At 48.8% G+C, this 19,041-nt stretch overlaps 1 protein-coding gene across 1 annotated transcript in view; it reads right to left on the bottom strand.

Moving 5' to 3' along the window:
* Nucleotides 1–17,995, bottom strand: part of VASH2 (vasohibin 2) — a 34,507-nt gene extending 16,512 nt beyond the window's left edge. Inside the window, exons 1-4 of the mRNA XM_032102964.1 lie at nt 17,470–17,995; nt 12,218–12,306; nt 9,809–9,865; nt 1,237–1,311 (exon numbers count right to left, since the gene is read on the bottom strand). Coding sequence (XP_031958855.1) covers nt 1,237–1,311; nt 9,809–9,865; nt 12,218–12,306; nt 17,470–17,772 — 524 coding nt within the window. The 5' untranslated portion in view covers nt 17,773–17,995. The remainder of the gene's footprint in view (nt 1–1,236; nt 1,312–9,808; nt 9,866–12,217; nt 12,307–17,469) is intronic.
* Between the last annotated feature and the right edge of the window lie 1,046 nt (nt 17,996–19,041).

Below are 19,041 nucleotides of genomic sequence, written 5' to 3'. Positions count from 1 at the left end.
GGTGCCCAGTGACAGGACCTCAGGGAATGGCCTGAAGCTGTGTCAGGGGACGTTTAGGCTGGATATTAGGAAAGGGTTCTTCATCCAGAGGGTGGCTGGGCACTGGAACAGGCTCCCCAGGGAAGTGGTCACAGCACCAAGCCTGACAGAGTTCAAGAAGCATTTGGACAACACAGGGCCTGAACTTCGATGGTTCTTGTGGGCTCCTTCCAACTCAGGATATTCTATGATTCTGTGATTTCTCCTTCTGGAAGGGCTTTGAAGGGGGTTTGAGTCTCTTGTTGACATCAAGCCCCCAGGACCCCGATACCTCCAGCTGCAAGCAGAGCCTGTCAGCATTCCCAAGGGAAGCCCTGTCAGCCAGAGCCACCTCTCAGACTCAAATCTGAGGCCTATCCCTGGCGCACGTTGCTCAGCCCACATCCCCTTCCCACCCCCCAGCAGCCATCCCTTCTCACAGACACTACCTGCCAGGCTCTGCTGGCTCCTTCTCCCACGGGAGGGGGCAGCAGCAGCCAGGAAAACGCCACAGAGACATCCCAGGAGATGGTTTGCTTCGGGGCTTATTTTGGGTCGGCGTATGTTTTAAATGAAACTTGATCATTTCTGACGAGATGTGTTCCTGCAGCCCTGCCTTGCCCTCCTCCAGTGTTTTAGGATGGTGCAGGTTGATTTATCAGTGACAGCACAAGAGGGCGGAGAAGCAAGTCAATGTCTAAATGACTGAGGACTGAGTAGGAAGCAAGCATTATGTTAAGGGGAAGCTCAAATATTTAACTATAATACACATATTTCTGCACAAAGCTGTGGGTTGGGAGACAAAAGCTAACACGACTTGGCCATGTAAAACATCAGACAAACACAGAACAGAACCCACGCTCCTCGGGTGTTACCAAGCTCCAACAACCAACAGAGAAATGCTAACAAAGAAAACGAGGATTGTGTAGACAGGTACTTATCTGGGCACTTTGGGTCACATCCTGACATGATGCAGATCACCAGGGCAGGAGGCAAAGTCTGCATGGCCAAATCACAACACTTGTGACCTGGGCACACGGCATCCCAACTCCTACCTACAAACCCAGGCATTTCAGCAACTTTAGTGATCGATACCAGGGCAGCCCCCCAAGCTGCTGTCACTCACCTTTGGCTGCAACCCTCTCAAACACCATCCAGGAGGGGCAATGTATTAAACAGAGCTGCAGTGCAAAAAGTCACAGGCATGTGAAAGGATACATCCCCAGGATAACTGCTTCAAGGCATTTGATAGGTAAGGACTCCCTGGTCATTTCTTTTGCTGTCTCCATTAACCTAGAACAGAAACAAAACGGTTTTCAGTCCTTCCAGCTAGAGTAATCAAAGAGTCCTCTTGTAGAGCGAGAGCCAGGCACCTCCAGTTCTTATCTCAGCAAGAGGTGGTGAACTTGATTCTCCCCTTCAGTGACTTGCCAGAGTCCTCTTGACTTCTGGAGGATGACTGGAGCGGAAAAAAAAAGGAAGATAAAAAAAAAAAGATTATTTGGCATCCCAGTGCCTTCCACCTCTGAAGGTGGATGGGAGGAATGCAGTCCTCTCTGCCTCTTGCAGCAACTCCATGAGCATCACCTCAGACTGTAACACAAAGCCCCACTGAACTGCACAAGCTGGCAATCAGGGAAATCCCAGGGCAGGACTGAGTTTAGCTTATTTTCAAAACAACCCTGGCTCTCCTCTGGCGAGAAAAAAAACCAAACCAAAAACGAACCAGGAGAGGATGGTTACATAGCCCCCTGAAAGCTACAAATGCCTCCATAATCCCATAGCTATGGCTGCAGACCAGAATTTATTGCCTTTTTATAAAGCCTGCTCTGCAGAAAGCTCCACCAACACAGACACTTCACACCACTGCAAGCTGAGTTATTGTCTTGCTGCTGCTCCACATCTCCTGTGGACAGGGAAAGTGGCAAATTCCACACAATTTCCTGCAGGAGTGCAGGAAACTATTCATGCCCAGGCTTTTGCACATTCACAGAGTTTAGTTACATTCTAGCCTGTATCTTTGGAGTACAATTATTTGACAGGGACACAACACCATGACAAGCAACAAGCAACCTCACGTCAGCTGAGAAAGCCGTTGTGCCAGACTGACACTGCACTATTAACCTAGTAGGTAACCTATCCCCTTCCACAAACAGATCCTGAAATCCTGGACAGTTTGGAAAAAAAAAAATACTGGAAGGAGCCTAAAAAAGGCCAGAAGAGGCACATCCAATGACACACCAAAAAACTGCCCCCTAAAAAAGGCACAGCTGAAAACTAAGCCAAAGGATAACTTCTTCTTAGATAGTCCTCTCTATCCATATCCTTTCCCTGGGAAGAGCTTTTGTAAACAGATCCCTACTGTAAGGAAACACAGCATTAAATGACAAAAATATTTGTATTAGAGAAGATTATGAAAATATGCATCCAAACCCATCAGAGTCTGTTTCCCCCACTTTCTGATTCACCCACCTCATGCATTTTAAACCTTGTATTGAGTGCAAGTGACAACAGAGCTTCCACTGCTATTACAGCCTGTCACAGCCATTCCATGTCCCATTTATCTAAGTTAGAAATTATCTTTTCATTTGTAAACAACCACCCCTTACACTCTGCCTGCAGTACAGAAGACTAATTAGACTTTGCCTGCCTCCTCCACACTCACAATCAGTCACAGAACCCCACAGAACTGCTGGAAGCACAGAGCAGCCCCGGCCAGGGCACACAATGGGGCTCCTTCATCCCCCACAGAGGCTCCCCAGTGCTGGTCACCACAGTGGCCACTGCAAAGCCCCGTCTCTGTCTCAGAAGTGTTACGTGCAGATGAGGCGTGGGAGGTAACCATAAACAAGATAATCCATTGAATTTCCTATTACCAAAAAAAAAAAAAAAACATAAAAAGACAGCTGATTATGAACGTGCATCATGAGGAAAAATGTCAGCTTGTAAAGTTATTTATCTTCAAGCTCTTTAGTGTGACCTATGCCTGGTTAACACAGTCTGAGGGGTAGGGGCAGGGCCAGCATCTCCTCCTCAGGCACACACAGTAACCTACACCTGGATCCAGGAGCTGCAGCGGGACCTGGCAGCTCAGAAACACAGAAACACCTCTGGAGCAGGGCAGTGATGAGGGTCTGCACGAGGGGAGCACCGCTCAGGAGGCACCACCAGTGCTCAGCAAACCAGCACCCACCTGCAGCCCTGGGGCAGGCTGTGCCCTCACACACATCCATCCTGGAATCCCGGGGAATACTCTGCAAACAGTTTGCTTCCTCTCTGCATTTACAGCACGGACCGCAGGGTTTATGTGCATGACCCAGTTCAAGAGCCACTGAGAGTTCTTCCACTTTTAACAAGTTTGAGTCGAAACATGGGCTTAAACCCTGTGTTTGTATTGGAAGCAGAGCCTCTGGAGAATCCCCAAGCCACTGCTCTGCCCAAGGTAGCACAAGCCAAATCTAAATCACTCCTCACAGATTATTTTTCAGTCTACTTTCAACTGGCTTCTCAAAAGCCTGGGAACCCACTAGCTAATCTATCCTATACTTAACCTTGCATCTAAGAAGGTCCCCTAATGTTTAAACTAAATCCTTCCCCTTTTGCAAATTAAATCAGGAGCTATTTCTGCTCTCCACAGTGGGTATGGAGACCATTTATTATCTCTCCTCTTGCTACAGACATTTGTATATGCAAAAGACTGTAATCTACCCTCTCCTCTGTGAACATGAGAAAGCAGACACCAATTTTTATTTAATTCTTCCCTCACTCTCCCAGAAAGCTTCTCCTTTAGGTTATGATTTTAGGACAATGTTTCTTTCAATTTTGGAATCCCTTCAACTTCTCACAGTCCTTTGGCTAAGGCCACAACAGTACAAACAGACCAATTTCCTTCTGAATCCATCTTTCGGTGTGTATTTGCAACCAAGTCAGTGTGCTGTTGGCTTTTCCCTGTTGGCCCACACTGAATTGGGTTCTGGTGGTTTTTTGGTGGGTTTTTTTTGTGGGTTGGTTGGGAAGTTTTTTTGTTAGGGGTGGGGATTTTTTTGCTTGGGCTTTTTTGGTGAATTTTGTTTGGTTTCTTTAATTTTTTTAAGCTCATATTCTTCTTTGCAAAACTAGCCTTTTGTTCTCCATAGCTGGCTATTCCCAAACCCTCCTCTGCATTTACCCTCACTAAATTATCTCCTGTTTGTTCCAGCCCAAGAGATCACTCAATATCCCAATTTCACTTTTCAAAGCCTGGTCACTTTGTCCAGCCTGGACTGCAAACCATCCATCAGCAAACAATTAGTCTTACCCATACCACTAAGAAAAAACTGAGCTGGGACAGACACTGCACACTTCAACTCACAATCTCTGCTAGGAAAGATTGATAAAGTGACACTTTCTACGTGCTGCCTTTCACCAAGTTGGGTCCTTACATTAAATAGTTTTATTTAGACTCAAAGTGGCCTTATCAAAAGCCACACTAAAACAAGAAGTTACTATACCCACGTCTTCTCCCTGGTTGACAAAAGCTCTTTCACCCTCATAGAAGGAAATTCTCAGAAACAAACCATGCCCAACAACATTAATGTTGCCTTTCCCTTCCCTTGAACTGCAGATAAACTCAAAGTTCCTAGACTTATCTTTTTAAAGGCTGCTATCTTTGCCTTCCCCAGCACCCACCCTCCCCATGCTCCCTTATCACAAATTATTAATAGTTGGAGGCTACTTGTCAGCTCTCTAAGGGATCTATGGCAAATGACCTATGGCAAATGATAGACCATTCAGCTCATTTGAAAACAACTCCTTACAGGTACTCTTTGATTTGTCCTTTCCCCCTTTTCTCTAACTCCTAAATTCCTATCACACTGTCTCAGACATTAATAATGACCAGAAAGTCTGCACAGTTAAACTTGTGAAAGGAGATTTAAGGAAAGCAGAAAAGAATTTTAAAACAGCATCAAGCATTTCAATCCCCTGCCTTAGCAGAGTTTGCTTCTGGGATTTTCCTTAAATCTTGACAGTTACCTGAAAAGATTTCACATGTATAGCTATTCTTTACAGTCTTATACCAGACAGCTGGGAATTAGCCAAGAGTCACCCTCTCCCCACACTCCAGTGAGCATGGGGGCAGCCCATCTCTTCCAGGAACTTAGGGGAGACTGCTACAGTCAAAGACAAGCACCTTGCAGCTTCCCTTTGTGGCATTTACACCACTATCTGACGTCTGCCAGGCAGATCTCTATTCCAGACCACAGTGAGCACTTCTGCCTCTAACAAATGTAGCCAACAGGAACAGGATGCTTGTTCCTCCCTCAAGATCTAGTCCCTGGCAGACAGTGATATTTCCTTGTTAATTGATTCAAATTTATTTCAGTGTTTTCAGGAGCCCACCAGGACTATCTCCCTTGCTTTCTGCAGTAAGAGAGGCCCTGAAAGGAGTTGACTTTGCCTCTTTAGGATGCTTTCTGTTTAAAATGGCAGTGTCTAAAGACAGCTCATGGGAACCATGGATTCCTTTTGCTCCCAGATTTTTCACTTGGGCACCCAATTTCATATACAGGCTAGAAAAATCTTAAAACCTTTCAGCATGCCTAGAACTGGAGGATCTCACCAGCTGGCACTGATCATACTGGAGTCCCTTCAGAGATGACCATGCTTAGGAGAGGCTCCCCATTACCTTCACCAAAAAGACTCCTACAAGACTGAATAAATGTTTTTATTAGTGAGACCCTTCAGCACATTTTTCCACAAAATTCTCCTTGCACGGGCACATGTACTTTGTATGAGATCCATAAAATCTCCCTCTCCCAAGTTTTTCTAAGGCTCCTGACAGTTTCATTCATGATAATGAAGCCAAGAGAGAAGAGAAAGGCACCAACAAGAGCAAAAGGAGATAAAACAGCAGCATAAATCTTGCGAATCTCCTCAAAAACAGTGTTTCAGGAGCAAAAGCATTTCCACCACATGCTGAACAGCACACCGTATCTGTTACATTCCCCCTTTGTGCGAGAGAGAAGCAGATGTTCAAATGCCTTCTGCAGTCTATTGTCTGGAAATGGTATGAGCCCATTTTTCTTTATAGCCCCATCAGTGTTCCCTAATAACATGGTGTGTGGAAACAGTATGATTTCCTGTCTCCCCTTCCCTGTTATTTGCTTGCATCGTTGCCATGTGACAGCTCCTATCGCGCTCCTTTATTGCAATCGATTACACATTTTTATATCTGCAGCCACTGAACGTCTCTCACTCCTCACAGAGCAGCTTCTGGGCTCTGATTTCTCAAAAACCACAGAACCCACCCAAACATCCGTTTCTGCTTCAGTTGTAGGTCCCCTGTTCAGCTGGCACTTAACTGGAGGGGACAGTACAATACCGCACCTCACCAGATACTCTGTGGAGGACAAAGAGATTTGTTTCTCACTGTGCCTCACGCCTGCATCCTAGAACAGAAGCTGCCAGAGGGCTTATCTCTCCTTGTAAACCCAGGAGTAACAGCTTGTTGACATTGAATTCACAGTTACAGATATTACTAGATATCCAGGCACTTTTTTCCTAAAGCTCTTACATGATCTAAGCTTGGAAGTTTTAAAAAGAATGGCTATGTCAGTCAAAAGTACCATTTTTTATCAGACTGGTAGTACCAACAAAAGTCGTAATATAGGTTTAGCCAGCATAATCCTGCATGGGAAAAGGAAAACCAGTCCTACTGGTGTCTGAAACATTCATATCACATGCATGCACACATGGATCAGCAGAGCTGAACTTCACAGGGTGTCCTTCACCTACTTAGCACAAAAAGGTACATCATGAAGCCAGTGAAGGGCACTGCCCCAGGTTAGGATACCTGTATTAGCAAAGCACTCCTACGGCGGATGTAGCTACACCTGTAAATTTGGATTTTGTGCAAATACAGCCAACTCAGGAGAGGTGAGACCCAGACACATTTTCAGACACAGTTTGCCTGCACAACAAGAACAGCAAACAAAGTTTACAGGTTCACAGCTCTGCCACCCTGACTCATACAGCTACGCCAACAGAAATCTAACGTTTCCAAAAGTGCTATCTGCAGTCTAGACAAACCCACATGGTGTCTGACACTCTAAAAGTTAAGCTGATAATAAGAGTGACTTTTTCTTAAAGAGATTGTAAATACTGAGTTATAGCAAGACTATATCCCTTAATGAGTTCCTATAGATAATTTATGCTATTCCTCCTACGCTCAGCCACGCATTTTTATTTTCTCATACATCACACTGATGCTGGCAGTAAATCTCTACAATATCTAGTCCTCTCTCCATAATAGAAAAACTCATTAATATGCCCCAGCTGCTTTAGGACACTTTCACATGAATTTATGAATATTCAATTTCCATCTAGTACTCAGCTTCTTTGTGTCCAGCCACTGCTGTCTTGAAGAGAGGCTGCCAAAGATCTCATAATACTTTCATTAGCTTTGAGCCCTCACATTATGAAATCAGCAATATGTTTAGCATCAATAAAGCTCTGGGAACAGCCTCATTTTTCAAGAGCCAGTGGCAATTGGAGGCTTTCAGCATCTTGCCCGATCAACTTGCAAATGGAAACTCTGTGTGGCAGCAAGTGAGGCCTTTCACACCACAGAAATGGCTCAGAGCAGCTCCTGTCACCTCAGCACAAGATGCCTGTCATTGCCATACTGGGAGCAGATTTCTTGCAAAGGGGAACACACCTCTCAGGAAAAAAAAAAATGGGGTGTAGGTGATTTTTCAGCTTTGATGAAAACTGACCTGCACACCAGATGAAGAAAAGGAAAGTTTTCATGCACACCTCAAAATTACAGAGCAATCAACGCAGTATTCACACAGAATCACAGAAGCTGGGGCTGGAAGGGACCTCTGGAGATTATCTATCCAACCCTCCTGCTAAAGCAGGTTCATTGAGAGCAGGCTGCACAGGTAGGTTTTGAGTATCTCCAGAGCAGACTCCATAGCCTCTCTGGGCAGCCTGTCACCCTAAAGGTAAAAATTTTTTTCCTCACAGTCAGATGGAACTTCCAGGTTCAGTTTCTGTCCATTGCCTCTTGTCCTGTCACTGGGCACCACTGAAAATAGTCTGGTCCCATCCTCCTGACTTGGCCAGGTGAATTTTAAAAGATCTGAAATCTAAACCAGAAACTGTAAGTTTTGTAAAAACAACCGGAATTTTGGTTTCATAAAAATGACAGGAACTTCAGACAGTCTTGCATGTGTTCTCCTTCTCAAAATTGGAGAAACCAAGACAGGCAAGTGTTGGAGCCCTACAGCAGTACAACAGGATCTGGGCAGCAACACGTGCTCCTGACAGCTCCACTCCTCCCAGCACTCCCATCTACCCAATCCTGGAGCAAAGCAGCACAGGTCTCAGGACTTCACACTGCTCCAGTCCAGCACACATCATGTTCAGGCAACTGTGCCTGGAAAGCTGGCAGCCCCTGAGGGGTTGGAGCATTTCCACGGTCTCCATCCTTAACTCCACAGAAGTCCTGCTGCCACCCCATTCGAAGAAGTTCCTAGCAGCAACAAGACAAGGAGAGGAGTCAGACACTCGTCCCCAGGCAAACTCTAAGGCAGATAAGCAGAGGAAACGGCTCCACTTGGGAGAGGATTCAAAGCCACAGGCACATCTCCAGCTGCAAGCACTGTATCTGTTCCCTTCTAGGAAAGAGCACCATCCTCGAAAGGCAGGCTTTTATCCAGTGCAGGAAGATGAGGACCTTTTAAGTGGTAAGTGCTGAGCATAATTCATTTTCATCCTTCACTTCCTTTGAAAAAAGTAATGGGACAAATTTAAAAATGACTGAGCAGCTTGAAAATTGGTTTAAGCTTCTGTAAACCCATCTATCATTCAAGGCACAAGATTTGTTTTAAACTAGTTCTACCAGAGCAGTGAACATTAGATAAAGGAGGTGAGAAAGATTGCTGTCAGCAAGATGAAAACCTGAAGCACAAAGCTGAGATGGGAACTGGAATTTTAGAGTGAGGGACCATTAGATTAATGACAGAGAGCTGGGAAGAGCTAGAGACAGACCAGTCTATGGGAGTAATTACATTCTGCTTATCTAAATTTCACCCTAAAATAAAAGCATAATGTTGTCAACACCCTTCCTGCCCTAACCTGCTAATTTATTGGGTTCTGTTAAAGAGATGTCCTAAGTATGCTGCAGTTCTAATGTGCAAGAGACCCCAGTTCTCTGCTGCCAGGCTCCCTGGGCACATGTTCATACTTGCACTGCACAACTCATCACCAACCAGCACAAGTCCACCACATGGAAGGAGCAGCAAGATGAGCAGCAAGGGAGAAGCACGGACACAACTTAAACAGTCCATTGTGATCCTTCAGGGAAAATGACTGTGCCCAGGATGTCAAAATTCCTGCTGCATTTTGCACAGCTAATCTCTTCCTACCACCCACAAAGGGCATTACAGCACAACCAGAATATCAGGACTTAATCAGTTTTCAGAAAAACAGCCCAGCCCTCCCAGCCCAACACCAATAAGCAGAGAGTTTTCCCACCCCTGTGCATGCAGCTCTGGCCTGCAGCCAAGCAGTTCCCACATAGCTGCTGAGCAAGAACAGCCCCTTCCACTTGTTGGCTCTCGATGGTCCATTTGCCACCCGGCAGCAGGCTGGGACACTCCTCACAAAGGCAGCAACACAGGCAGCTTTGGCCCTCCCACAGAAGCTGTGGCACAGAGGAGACAGCCCTCCCATGCCATGGTGCTGCAGTGCTTAAACGCCAGGTGATCAGGGACAAGGGCACTAGAGCAGCTCCAGTGACACTTACCCACTTAGAGGTCTGGTTTTTCTGATCTCGAAGAACTGTGTTCCCGTGTGATTGTATCTGTATTTCGTCTGTCAAAGGAAAGTAACCTGAACAGTCAAACAATAAAATAACACTGCTCAAAAGGTGAATTCCAGTTCTGAGTTCCTGCTGAAACACAAAACAGGCAGTAAAAGCCATTGACTCCCAGATATGAAACACTGGCACATGAAATAAAACAAAACTTTTCACTTGTCTTTTAATATGATCTACTAACAGCAGTAGGTGCAGAGTCAGGTATTAAGGTTGTCCATCTAAATGACACTCAAATTCAGCATTTGAAGGTTATAAATTCTCTTTTCCACTAAGTCCCACTCATTACTATGTTGCAAGTTTGAAAAAAAGTCTCGCACTTGGACAAGAGAAAGCTTTCATAGCCTACCCAAACCAATCAGCATAATCCATGGTCTGAAAAAATTTATTTCCTTTAGAAGTCTTTTAACTCCATTGGCCACGTAGCTCACCTATGACCTGTAAACCAAAACCATTGCAGGTGCATCCATTTACAGTTAGGAAATATAAATCATTCTCTATAAAATACAGTGTTCTTGAAATGAAAACAACCAGCTACATGCAAATCGAGGTCATTAGTTAACACTACGAGTATGGCAGAAAAGCTCATCACAAATGATGCCAGATGATGCCTAATCTTGCCACCACTTGCCTAGAAGCACAGGCTGCCATGCAGCAGCCACCAAAAGCAGTCTCTTCTCTGCTCCTTGAGCATTGCTGTTCAAGCAGTAATGCAATAAATCAGACCAGGAAACCAATCCATTCGTAAAAACAAAAACAAAACAAAAAAACCCAACAAAGCTTTGTAAAAAAAATTATCACACTGCCCTTACTTTTGCTAGGTTACTTTTCCAGTTGAATCTCTTTTCTAACCTAGTTCCCAAATTCTATTCCCATTAGAATGTTCATGCCAGCAAAGCTGGCAATACCAAGGCAGATACCAGGGCAGAGGCAGGTGACCCCATGGAAGCAAAAAGCTGCTTGCAAGGCATAAATAGCACAGCTGCTGGGCATATAACCATAGCCTAAATAAAAACTCCAGCTCTCAACAGGATGCTCTGAACTGACTTCAACTAGAGTTCAGAATTCTCCACAAACAAGGCTTTACTTCCCTCCTGCCTTCAAAACCTAATTCATGAGGCCCTTTCAGGGTGCTCTGCACAAAGCATACATCCTCTTTCAGCCCTCAAAGGAAGCCCAGACACTGCTCCCCAGCCCACTTTGAAGCTTTTCTGAACACAGATCCAAACCCTGTGCCTAAGGCCTGCTCCTGCTACATATCAGAATGCAGCATTTCAAAACCACTACAGGGTGAGGTGGGGGATAATGTAATTTTTGGAGCTCTGTATGACACGGTATCCTCTCTGGCACAATCCCAGTGAGCAATAAGCCTCTTGTCCTGGCCAAGTGGCTGACATAAGGAAGAGAAATGCACCGTCCCCCTGCAGAGCAGGCAGGCCCCAGCCTCCCTCCCCACAGCAGCTGCTGCAGCTCCAGGCCCGGCTGACGCCTTGATCCCAACCACGACTCCCCACCAAGCCAACCGCGCCTGCTATTTTTAGATGTTCTTCCAGCTGCCACCCATATCCTTTCTTAATCCTTACCAGGACTTTACACTCATTCTTCATCCCCACAGCTTCCCCACACACACGTACACAAAAAGGCAGAGTTTAGAGAGAAAGGGAAACAGAAGAGCAGCATATGGGCCAGCAACCTTCTCTGAAATTATCTGTCAGCAATGGAAACAGTCAGGAACTGGGCATGGGGCAGTGACAGAGAGGCCAGCCAGATGTGTAGATCCCTGATGAATCCCCCAAGCAAGGTGGAACATCTGGAAGGGAGATTCCTTTGGTCAGTTCCTGTGTCACAGGCAAGCCTGCCCACCCTGGGGTCCGGACAGTTGCTTGTGCCCCTCGCCCCAATGACAAGCACTTCCTGCAAGCTGAGCACACAGGCAATCCTCAGGGAGCCCACAGGGGCTGCCAAGGCAGAAGGAGAAAGGGTTTGCCACACCACTGGCTCTCTCTTAGTCGCTTTATGACAAGGTGCCATATTATTTCTCCAGGCATCACAATCCGATCATAATATCCTCATAAATCAACTTCAAAATAAGCACTTCTATTCCCACCAACGTCACTTCAGTTAAAATTTTCAGTATCATTTAAAGTTAATTACATCTCCCAGAGGATTGCTATGACAAGCTCAGTGCTGCTGGTGCTATCACAAATCCCTGGAGGCATCCTTTTACCCCCAAATGATCCCAAGCCCTTGCAACCAGCTAAAGCGTCAGTAAAGTTCTGTTAATTCACGCCAGGCACAAGTCAGCCTTCTTTCCGGAGACCACATGCTCAAGAAGGATACTGCAGCATCTTCATGTAGGTCTGTATTGCCTGAAGCCATTCTGGGATTGACATGGAGAGCTTGTAGTTTGGCACTGGCGGCACCGAGGGCTGGACACAAGAAAAAAAGATAAAGAGGTTAGACAGCCACTGCTCCCCGCAGAGCAGATAAGTGATTTACTCGAGCAGCGGCATGTGCTTAGTGCAATACAGTGTGGCAGCACAGATGGCTTAAACCCCACGTGAACTCAAGCAGCAGGCAAAGTCATCCTGCTGACCACAGGGGCTGCCCCAGCAGTAGAGCCAGTCCTGTCCCTGCACAGAGAGGCTGTGGCAGGCTGACCCTCAGAGCCGCCGGCACACCTCAAACACCGCCCTATGCAGGCAGACAATCCAGCACAGAAAGCCTGTGCTTCCCATCTCCCCCGCCAGCACAGGGCGGTTTGGATGAGCAGAGTCCCAGTACTGACTCTGCTGTTCTCCCTCCCCCAGGAAGCCATTTCAAGTCTAATTTTTTGCCTCCTTTACCACAAGAGAAAGATAAAAGGAGACAAGGATCCTGGGCTGCATAATTTCCCATCTGCCATGTGTCTGCAGCACGCTTACTAGGGAGGGAGAGCATGGTACCTAGAAGACCACCTGGGACCCAAATATTTAATGACATTAAGACACTTAAATATATAGACTGGCAACATAATGGGATTTTTCCAAAATCTTATAAGACATCTGCTTGTGCCTAAGCATTTTAAGAAGGCGGGCCCTCAATCCATGTTTAATCCCCACAGCTATTTGGCTCCTGAGCCTACAGCCATGCAGGGAAAGGGTAAAGCCTTGTCCCAAGTCCACTTATTTTAGGGGTGAGACTGCAAAACATGGGGTCAGAAGATATTAAAGTGGGCAGCATGGCTGAAAAGAAGTTAGCACAATTCTCACAAACATTGTGAAAGAAGCAGTTTATTTGAATATTAATGCAGATTCAAATTCAGGAACTAGCAATTTGGGCAGCTGTGACAAGGTGCAAAGAAAAGCATCGGTGGGCCCACATAGCTGTAAGCATAGTTTAAAGCTCATACAGTGACATATCACTGTCCTTAATACACTACAAGTCAGCAATTACAGGTAAGAACAGCAAGTTCAAGGTGGTATGGGGCCATGTCTACCACAGAGATTTTCCTCTCCAGTTCTCACCTCCATTAAGATTGTGTGTTTGCCTTCAGAGAGTGAGCACCGGTAATCCCAAGGCGACCAAAACCCAGCATTTACCACATACAGCAAGTTACTACAGTCAAATAGTAAATACCCCTCAGAGAAGGGGGAAAAAAGGACCAAACCAGAGACTCTTACACTACTGGCACACAGAAAAATACTGTCAGTGGCAAGCAGATGGCGAGGCTTCCAGCTTACCCCCGCCATCCCAGTGCTACATGGGTGCCGGCATGCCTGCACACGTGGGCTTTCTCCTCTCACCAGTGGGAGTTAGGAGCAAGACTCATTAGCACTTCTTAATCACGATTTTCATGCCTAAGCTCTTCATTAGAAGCATGTTTTTGGTTCCACAGGTTCCTTTCTCACCCAGCCCCTTTGAGTGAATTATTCGCCTGTCCCTTCTGCACAAAGGCAGACCTGGACTCAACACACCAGATAAGGCTCAAGTCTCAGAAGCAGCAAGGAGCTGACAAAGGGAATTATGGCAGGGCTGTCACACCTTCCCCGGGGTGGCTGTTTCTGCTCCAATATACTCAATCCTTTGCTTCAAAGAAACAAAAGCTCAAGGTGCATGCATTGCACTTACACAACACACCAAGACAATGAGAGTCCCAGCTAGCGAGGGGCCTGGCTGGGACCTGGCGAGGTGGGGATTTCATCCTTTTCCCAGCCCTCACCCAGCTGTGGGACCCAGGACAGCACCCCATAGGGATAGCACCTGTGTGAACAGACACAGCCCTTCCTGTAACCCACAGTGGCCACCCTCACCAGAGGACACAGGCTCGGACCGCCAAGTGAGATGCTCCCCACCTCCAAGGTGAGTGATCACATCATCGTGCAAAGAGGATGATCATGTCAGACACCAGAGCATAGTCTGGTAAAGAGAACCAGGGTTTTCCCACTGGCTGGCACATATTCCAGTTACCTCAGCAGGCCTGCTGAGCCAGGAGGCCCAAGCTCCTCCAGATCTCAGGCAAGGAGGGCAAAGTGTCCATCAGCCTGAGCCCACACAAGCCAGCACTGCTCTCCTCTCTCCAGCGCAGGGCAGGCAGTACACACACCATGCTGCCAGCCAGGCCAGGCACTGGGGAGCCACATGCCTTCCAAACATTTTTCCCTCCCTGATTCCTGCCCCAGCTGCAGGAGGAGCAATCCTGGGCACCCACCCAGCAGGGAGCAGAAGCCAGGGCTGCACGATACCACAAGCGAAGGAAAGCACAGCATTGTTGTGACTGAGGACGCAGCATCTGGAGGCAGTTCCTGGTATGCATCCACAGCAGCAAGGAGCAGGCAAGGGTTTGTAGCAGGAGGTCATGGATGGCAAGAGGAAATGCAGACACAGCACTACAGACCATGAATTTGTAAAGTGAGTGAAATTCAGAGACAAGTCAGATGAAAAGCCTTGACCTTATATCAGTCTTTCCAAGGAACAGCAGCTCCAGAGACAGTGGAGCCACTGCAGTGCAAGACCACGTGGCAGAGCTGGAGACTCATCTCATGGCTGGAAACGCCGTAGTCCCAGTTCACCACAGACATCCTGCGTGAAACTCATTTTGCCTGATTCCACTGTCTCACTTAATGGCCAGAAAGTCATTTTCTACTAGCTCCCCCTGCAAGCACACTGTTACTCAGCATGGATGGAGCTGACAGGCAAGAGTCCTTGAAGCTGCTGAGAGGTTTAATTTGTTAAAACTTCCAAGTATCTCCAAGATCACAGAACAGGTAAAGGACTGCACAGCCCTTCCAAACTGTGAGCCTGCACTATTCCCAGAGCTCAAGCCAACAGTCAGAGGTGGGGACCCCACAGGTTCCAAAACTGCCCTTCTTGCAGACAAGGCAGCTTTTTGTGAGGACTGTGCTGCCCGAGAGAGATGCAGCCATGCACCTCTGCAGCTTGCATTTGTTCCAGTAAGGACAACCTCACCGACACAGTAAGAAGCTACTTACCACCCTGCGTGTATGATTGCTGAGACTAATACCAAGATGATTAGAGCAATCAAGTGGAGCTTCTTGGAGAGGGGATGAAAACTCTCTCCCATCACTAGGGATTAAGAACTGATCAGATGCAGAAATGGAGCAGTTGCACATGCCACTCACTCAGCCTGAACCAACTATTAATGCAAGCACATTACAAATCATCTTCTCACAGGCACAAGTTTCCCTCATCACTCCCAAACAGCAGTACCTGGTCTTTTGCAGGGTGATACATACCCAGCAGCACAAGCCAATTAAGAAAATTTGTACCACCACTTAAGGAACAAGTCTCCCCTCACATTCCTACTACCATCAAAACTTTAGTAATCCACCACCACTTTGTGGCAAAAAAACCTGCTCCTAACCTTCATTTGCTCACCTGAGCTGTGCTGGTCCTAATAAGGGCCAGGTAGTCCTCAAATTACCCTCTGACCCCAGAGGTCTCACACTGAGCCAGCAAGAGCTACTTAGTCACAGAGGGCACCATGTTCTCCTGCCCTTGAAGAAATTAATCACTGTAACAGGAATTTTACTTCCAGGCAGTGCTGGAGGAGTACAACTCCTACAGCACTCTGCACTGATCATCAGCATCAAATGATTTGGCCAGGCAGATTTCAAAACATTTTTTCTTCTGCCCAGCTTCAGCACATGCTACAGAGAGTCAGCCCAGTGCTGTAGCACTGAGGAAGAAGCCATGGGCAATGCTCTCCGGGACATTCCCACAGGAGTACAGTGTGCAAGTCAGCACACTGGAGTCACTGGCATGTCTCACCAGATGCTTTGTCAGTCACCACGGGTGTCACCAGTAAAAGTTACATGCTCTGGAGCTGGGAAGTAAAGGATGAAAGTCAAGCCTAGTGAGTGCTTTGCCATCTTTTAACACCAAACAGGTTTGTAGGCCATCTAGACTGGCATAAGCTGGTCAGGCTGCTGAAACTAGAAGTTCTGCCCTCTCCCTGCCCCTTCATTTCCACCTCAAGTGCTTGTGTAAGTACAAGATGAACCACACCAAGGAACCACAAACTCAGCATAACCCGATTTTTCTTTAACTGGATATGCTCCCCCATTCAAACAAAAGCTGGTTCCAGCACAAGGAGAGCCGAGTGGAGAGAGATCGTCCCTTTTGCACCTGCACTGGACTAAACATTGCAGAAGAGCGATGAAAGGCCTTTTCAGCCTGAATCTTATTTGACAAGCACCTTCTCAATACAGCCCTATGTAATAAGCTTTCAACTTCCCTGTGCACAGAATTTCCTTTCTACTCCACGTAAAGAACAGGCATATGGTTCATGTCAGTATCACTGACAGCCTGGACCATGACAACAGCAGCCCAACCATCTCACCCCAGCATGCAGAGGGATATGAATCAAGCCAGACTTCAGCGGTCAGCTCTGATTAATGCTGCTAGATGTGGGGAGTGAATCAAGCTCAAAGTCTGCCAAAGCAAAGAGTGTTAAAGACATTGCGATCAGGAATGCAGCACAGTGTCGAGAAGCCTTGGAACAACAGCAGACATCAACATTTTATTTGCTGGCTGGAGGAAAAAGACTCGAGTCAGGCAGAGCTGTTCGGGGCTTGTACTGAGGAACGTACAAGACAAAAGCATTTGGAATCTTTCCACATACTGGAAATGAAATGTCTGAGTTTTAAATCCCTTGTTACATTTGAGGACCAACGCTGTGTTTTAGGAAATGCCTGTGTTCCAAAAGGAAACAAAAACCTGCTTTAAATTGCACGAAGTGCTTCACTCTGTCCCTGAAGATTTCTTTTAACTCTTGTTTTCTGCTTTTTTCTCTCCAAGCTAAAAGGAGTCATTTTCTTCCTACTTGTTCCTCAGCACACCAACTCCAGCCCCTAAGCACCCCGCAGCCCCCGTAGCCCGTTCTGGGCGCTTTCGGCCAGCAGATGCCCCATCCTTCTCCCCACTGCCCCGAGAGCATCCTCGGGGCTGCGGTGTCACACCCTGCCACCCGGCCCTGGAGCCTCTCCGGCCGCTCGACGCGCACAGAACGCGGCAGCCGCCGGACCGCAGACCTCGGGCTCTGTGTCACCCGCTCCTTCTGCACCAGGGGACACACGGGGGCCTCGCCTTACCCGAGCCAGGCGGGCGGCGCTCCGGATGGCCGCCGCCACGGCACCGCCGTCGGGGTGCACCCGCTCCACGTGCCTCCACATCCGCTCCCAGGTCTGCCCGTCCATGGGGAAGCCGCTCTTGTTCACCAGGAAGAGCGAGCCGCCGTCCCGCTGCTGCTCCTGCTCCTCCTCCTCCGAGCCCCCGCCGCTCCCGCCGCCGCCCGCCGCCCGCGGCTGGGCGCTCCGCGACCGGCCCCCCTCCTTGCCGGCCGCCGCACGCCGGCTGCTCCCGCGGCCGCCGCCACCGCCCGCCGCGCCCGTCATGGCCCTGCGGCCATGCCCGGGGCCCGGGACCGCTGCCGGGATGTGCCCCGCGGCCTCGCCGCCGCCCGCCCGCTCTTTATGGGTATCTATGTATGTGTGCCTGTGACGGGCGTGCGGAGGAGGCTAGCCAGGGACGGTCCCTCGCTAGCGTCGCCGGCCCGCTCGCTCCGGGCGCCCCGTCCCGATCCCGGTACCGGCCGCGGCCGCGCTGGGGGCGCGCCCCGCGCCGCGCGCCATGCCGCGCGTTACCGCGCGACCGGCCGCCCGCCCGCCCGCGGCGCGCCCCCATTGGCCGCCGCAACAAAGAGGGGCGGGGCCCGCGGGGCGGGGCGGGCCGCCACTGGCGGAGACGCCGCCCGGAGGCGCCCCCTGCCGGGCAGCCCGAGCCACCACAACGAGGCGGCGCAGTCCGAGCGCTTTCGCCCGCAGCCGAACCGAGGCGAGCCCTACCGAGCCGACACTGGCCGAACGCAGCCGAGCCAGGCGGAGTCGAGCCGAGCCGAACCCAGCCCAGCCCAGCCGAACCCAGCCGAGCCGAGCCCGACCCCTCCGAGTCGAGGCGATCCCCTCAAGCCGAGCCCAGCCCAGCCCAGCCCAGCCTAGCCCGAGTCCAGCCGTGCGTCCCGGTCCGCACTGCGTGACGGACGCCTGAGGAGGAAACTCCTAATCGGAGAGAGCTGCTGTTCAGTTCTTCCCAACAGAGCTGGAAAATCCCTTGTAGAGCACTCAGCGTTTCGGTGGTGGCGGTGAGATCTCAGCCTGAAGGCAAAGCGCTGCCGAGAGAGGCACCAGGCGCTTGTGAGGGGTGGGCGGAGGAGCGCCCCAGGCCCGGGCAGAGAACTCCCCGGCGGTACTGCCTCTCCGGCGCCCGCTGTGCCCTGATGGCTGTGGCCACGCTCGGACGGGAATTTTCAGCTCTTCACTTCAAGCACAACAGTGTCAGTGTAATACAACTCCTAGAGCTAGGAGTGGCCCCCCCATCAGATACAAATAGTCTGAAAAATGTTGCTCCCATCCCCTGCCCATGCGCTCAGATACTACTGCCACTCTGATCTCCCTGGCTCCCAGGCATGAATAAATTTCTGCGGTGCCCTAATCAGCTTCCCGAAGGCTCTCAGGAGCCAGGAGTGTATGTTGAGTTGCTAATCACTCTCCACAGGAGCCGGTGTCTCTGTGAGTCCTACCAGTAATCCTCCCTGCTGTCCCCTGGCCACATGGTATGCCAGAATCTCATCAGGAGGTTTAATAGAAGGGAGGACAGAGAAAAGC

Source organism: Corvus moneduloides, chromosome 3 (genome assembly GCF_009650955.1).
Source record: "Corvus moneduloides isolate bCorMon1 chromosome 3, bCorMon1.pri, whole genome shotgun sequence".
Taxonomy (NCBI): Eukaryota; Metazoa; Chordata; class Aves; order Passeriformes; family Corvidae; genus Corvus; species Corvus moneduloides.
Note: the sequence above shows the minus strand (reverse complement) of the source record. Positions and strands in the feature narration are given on the sequence as shown.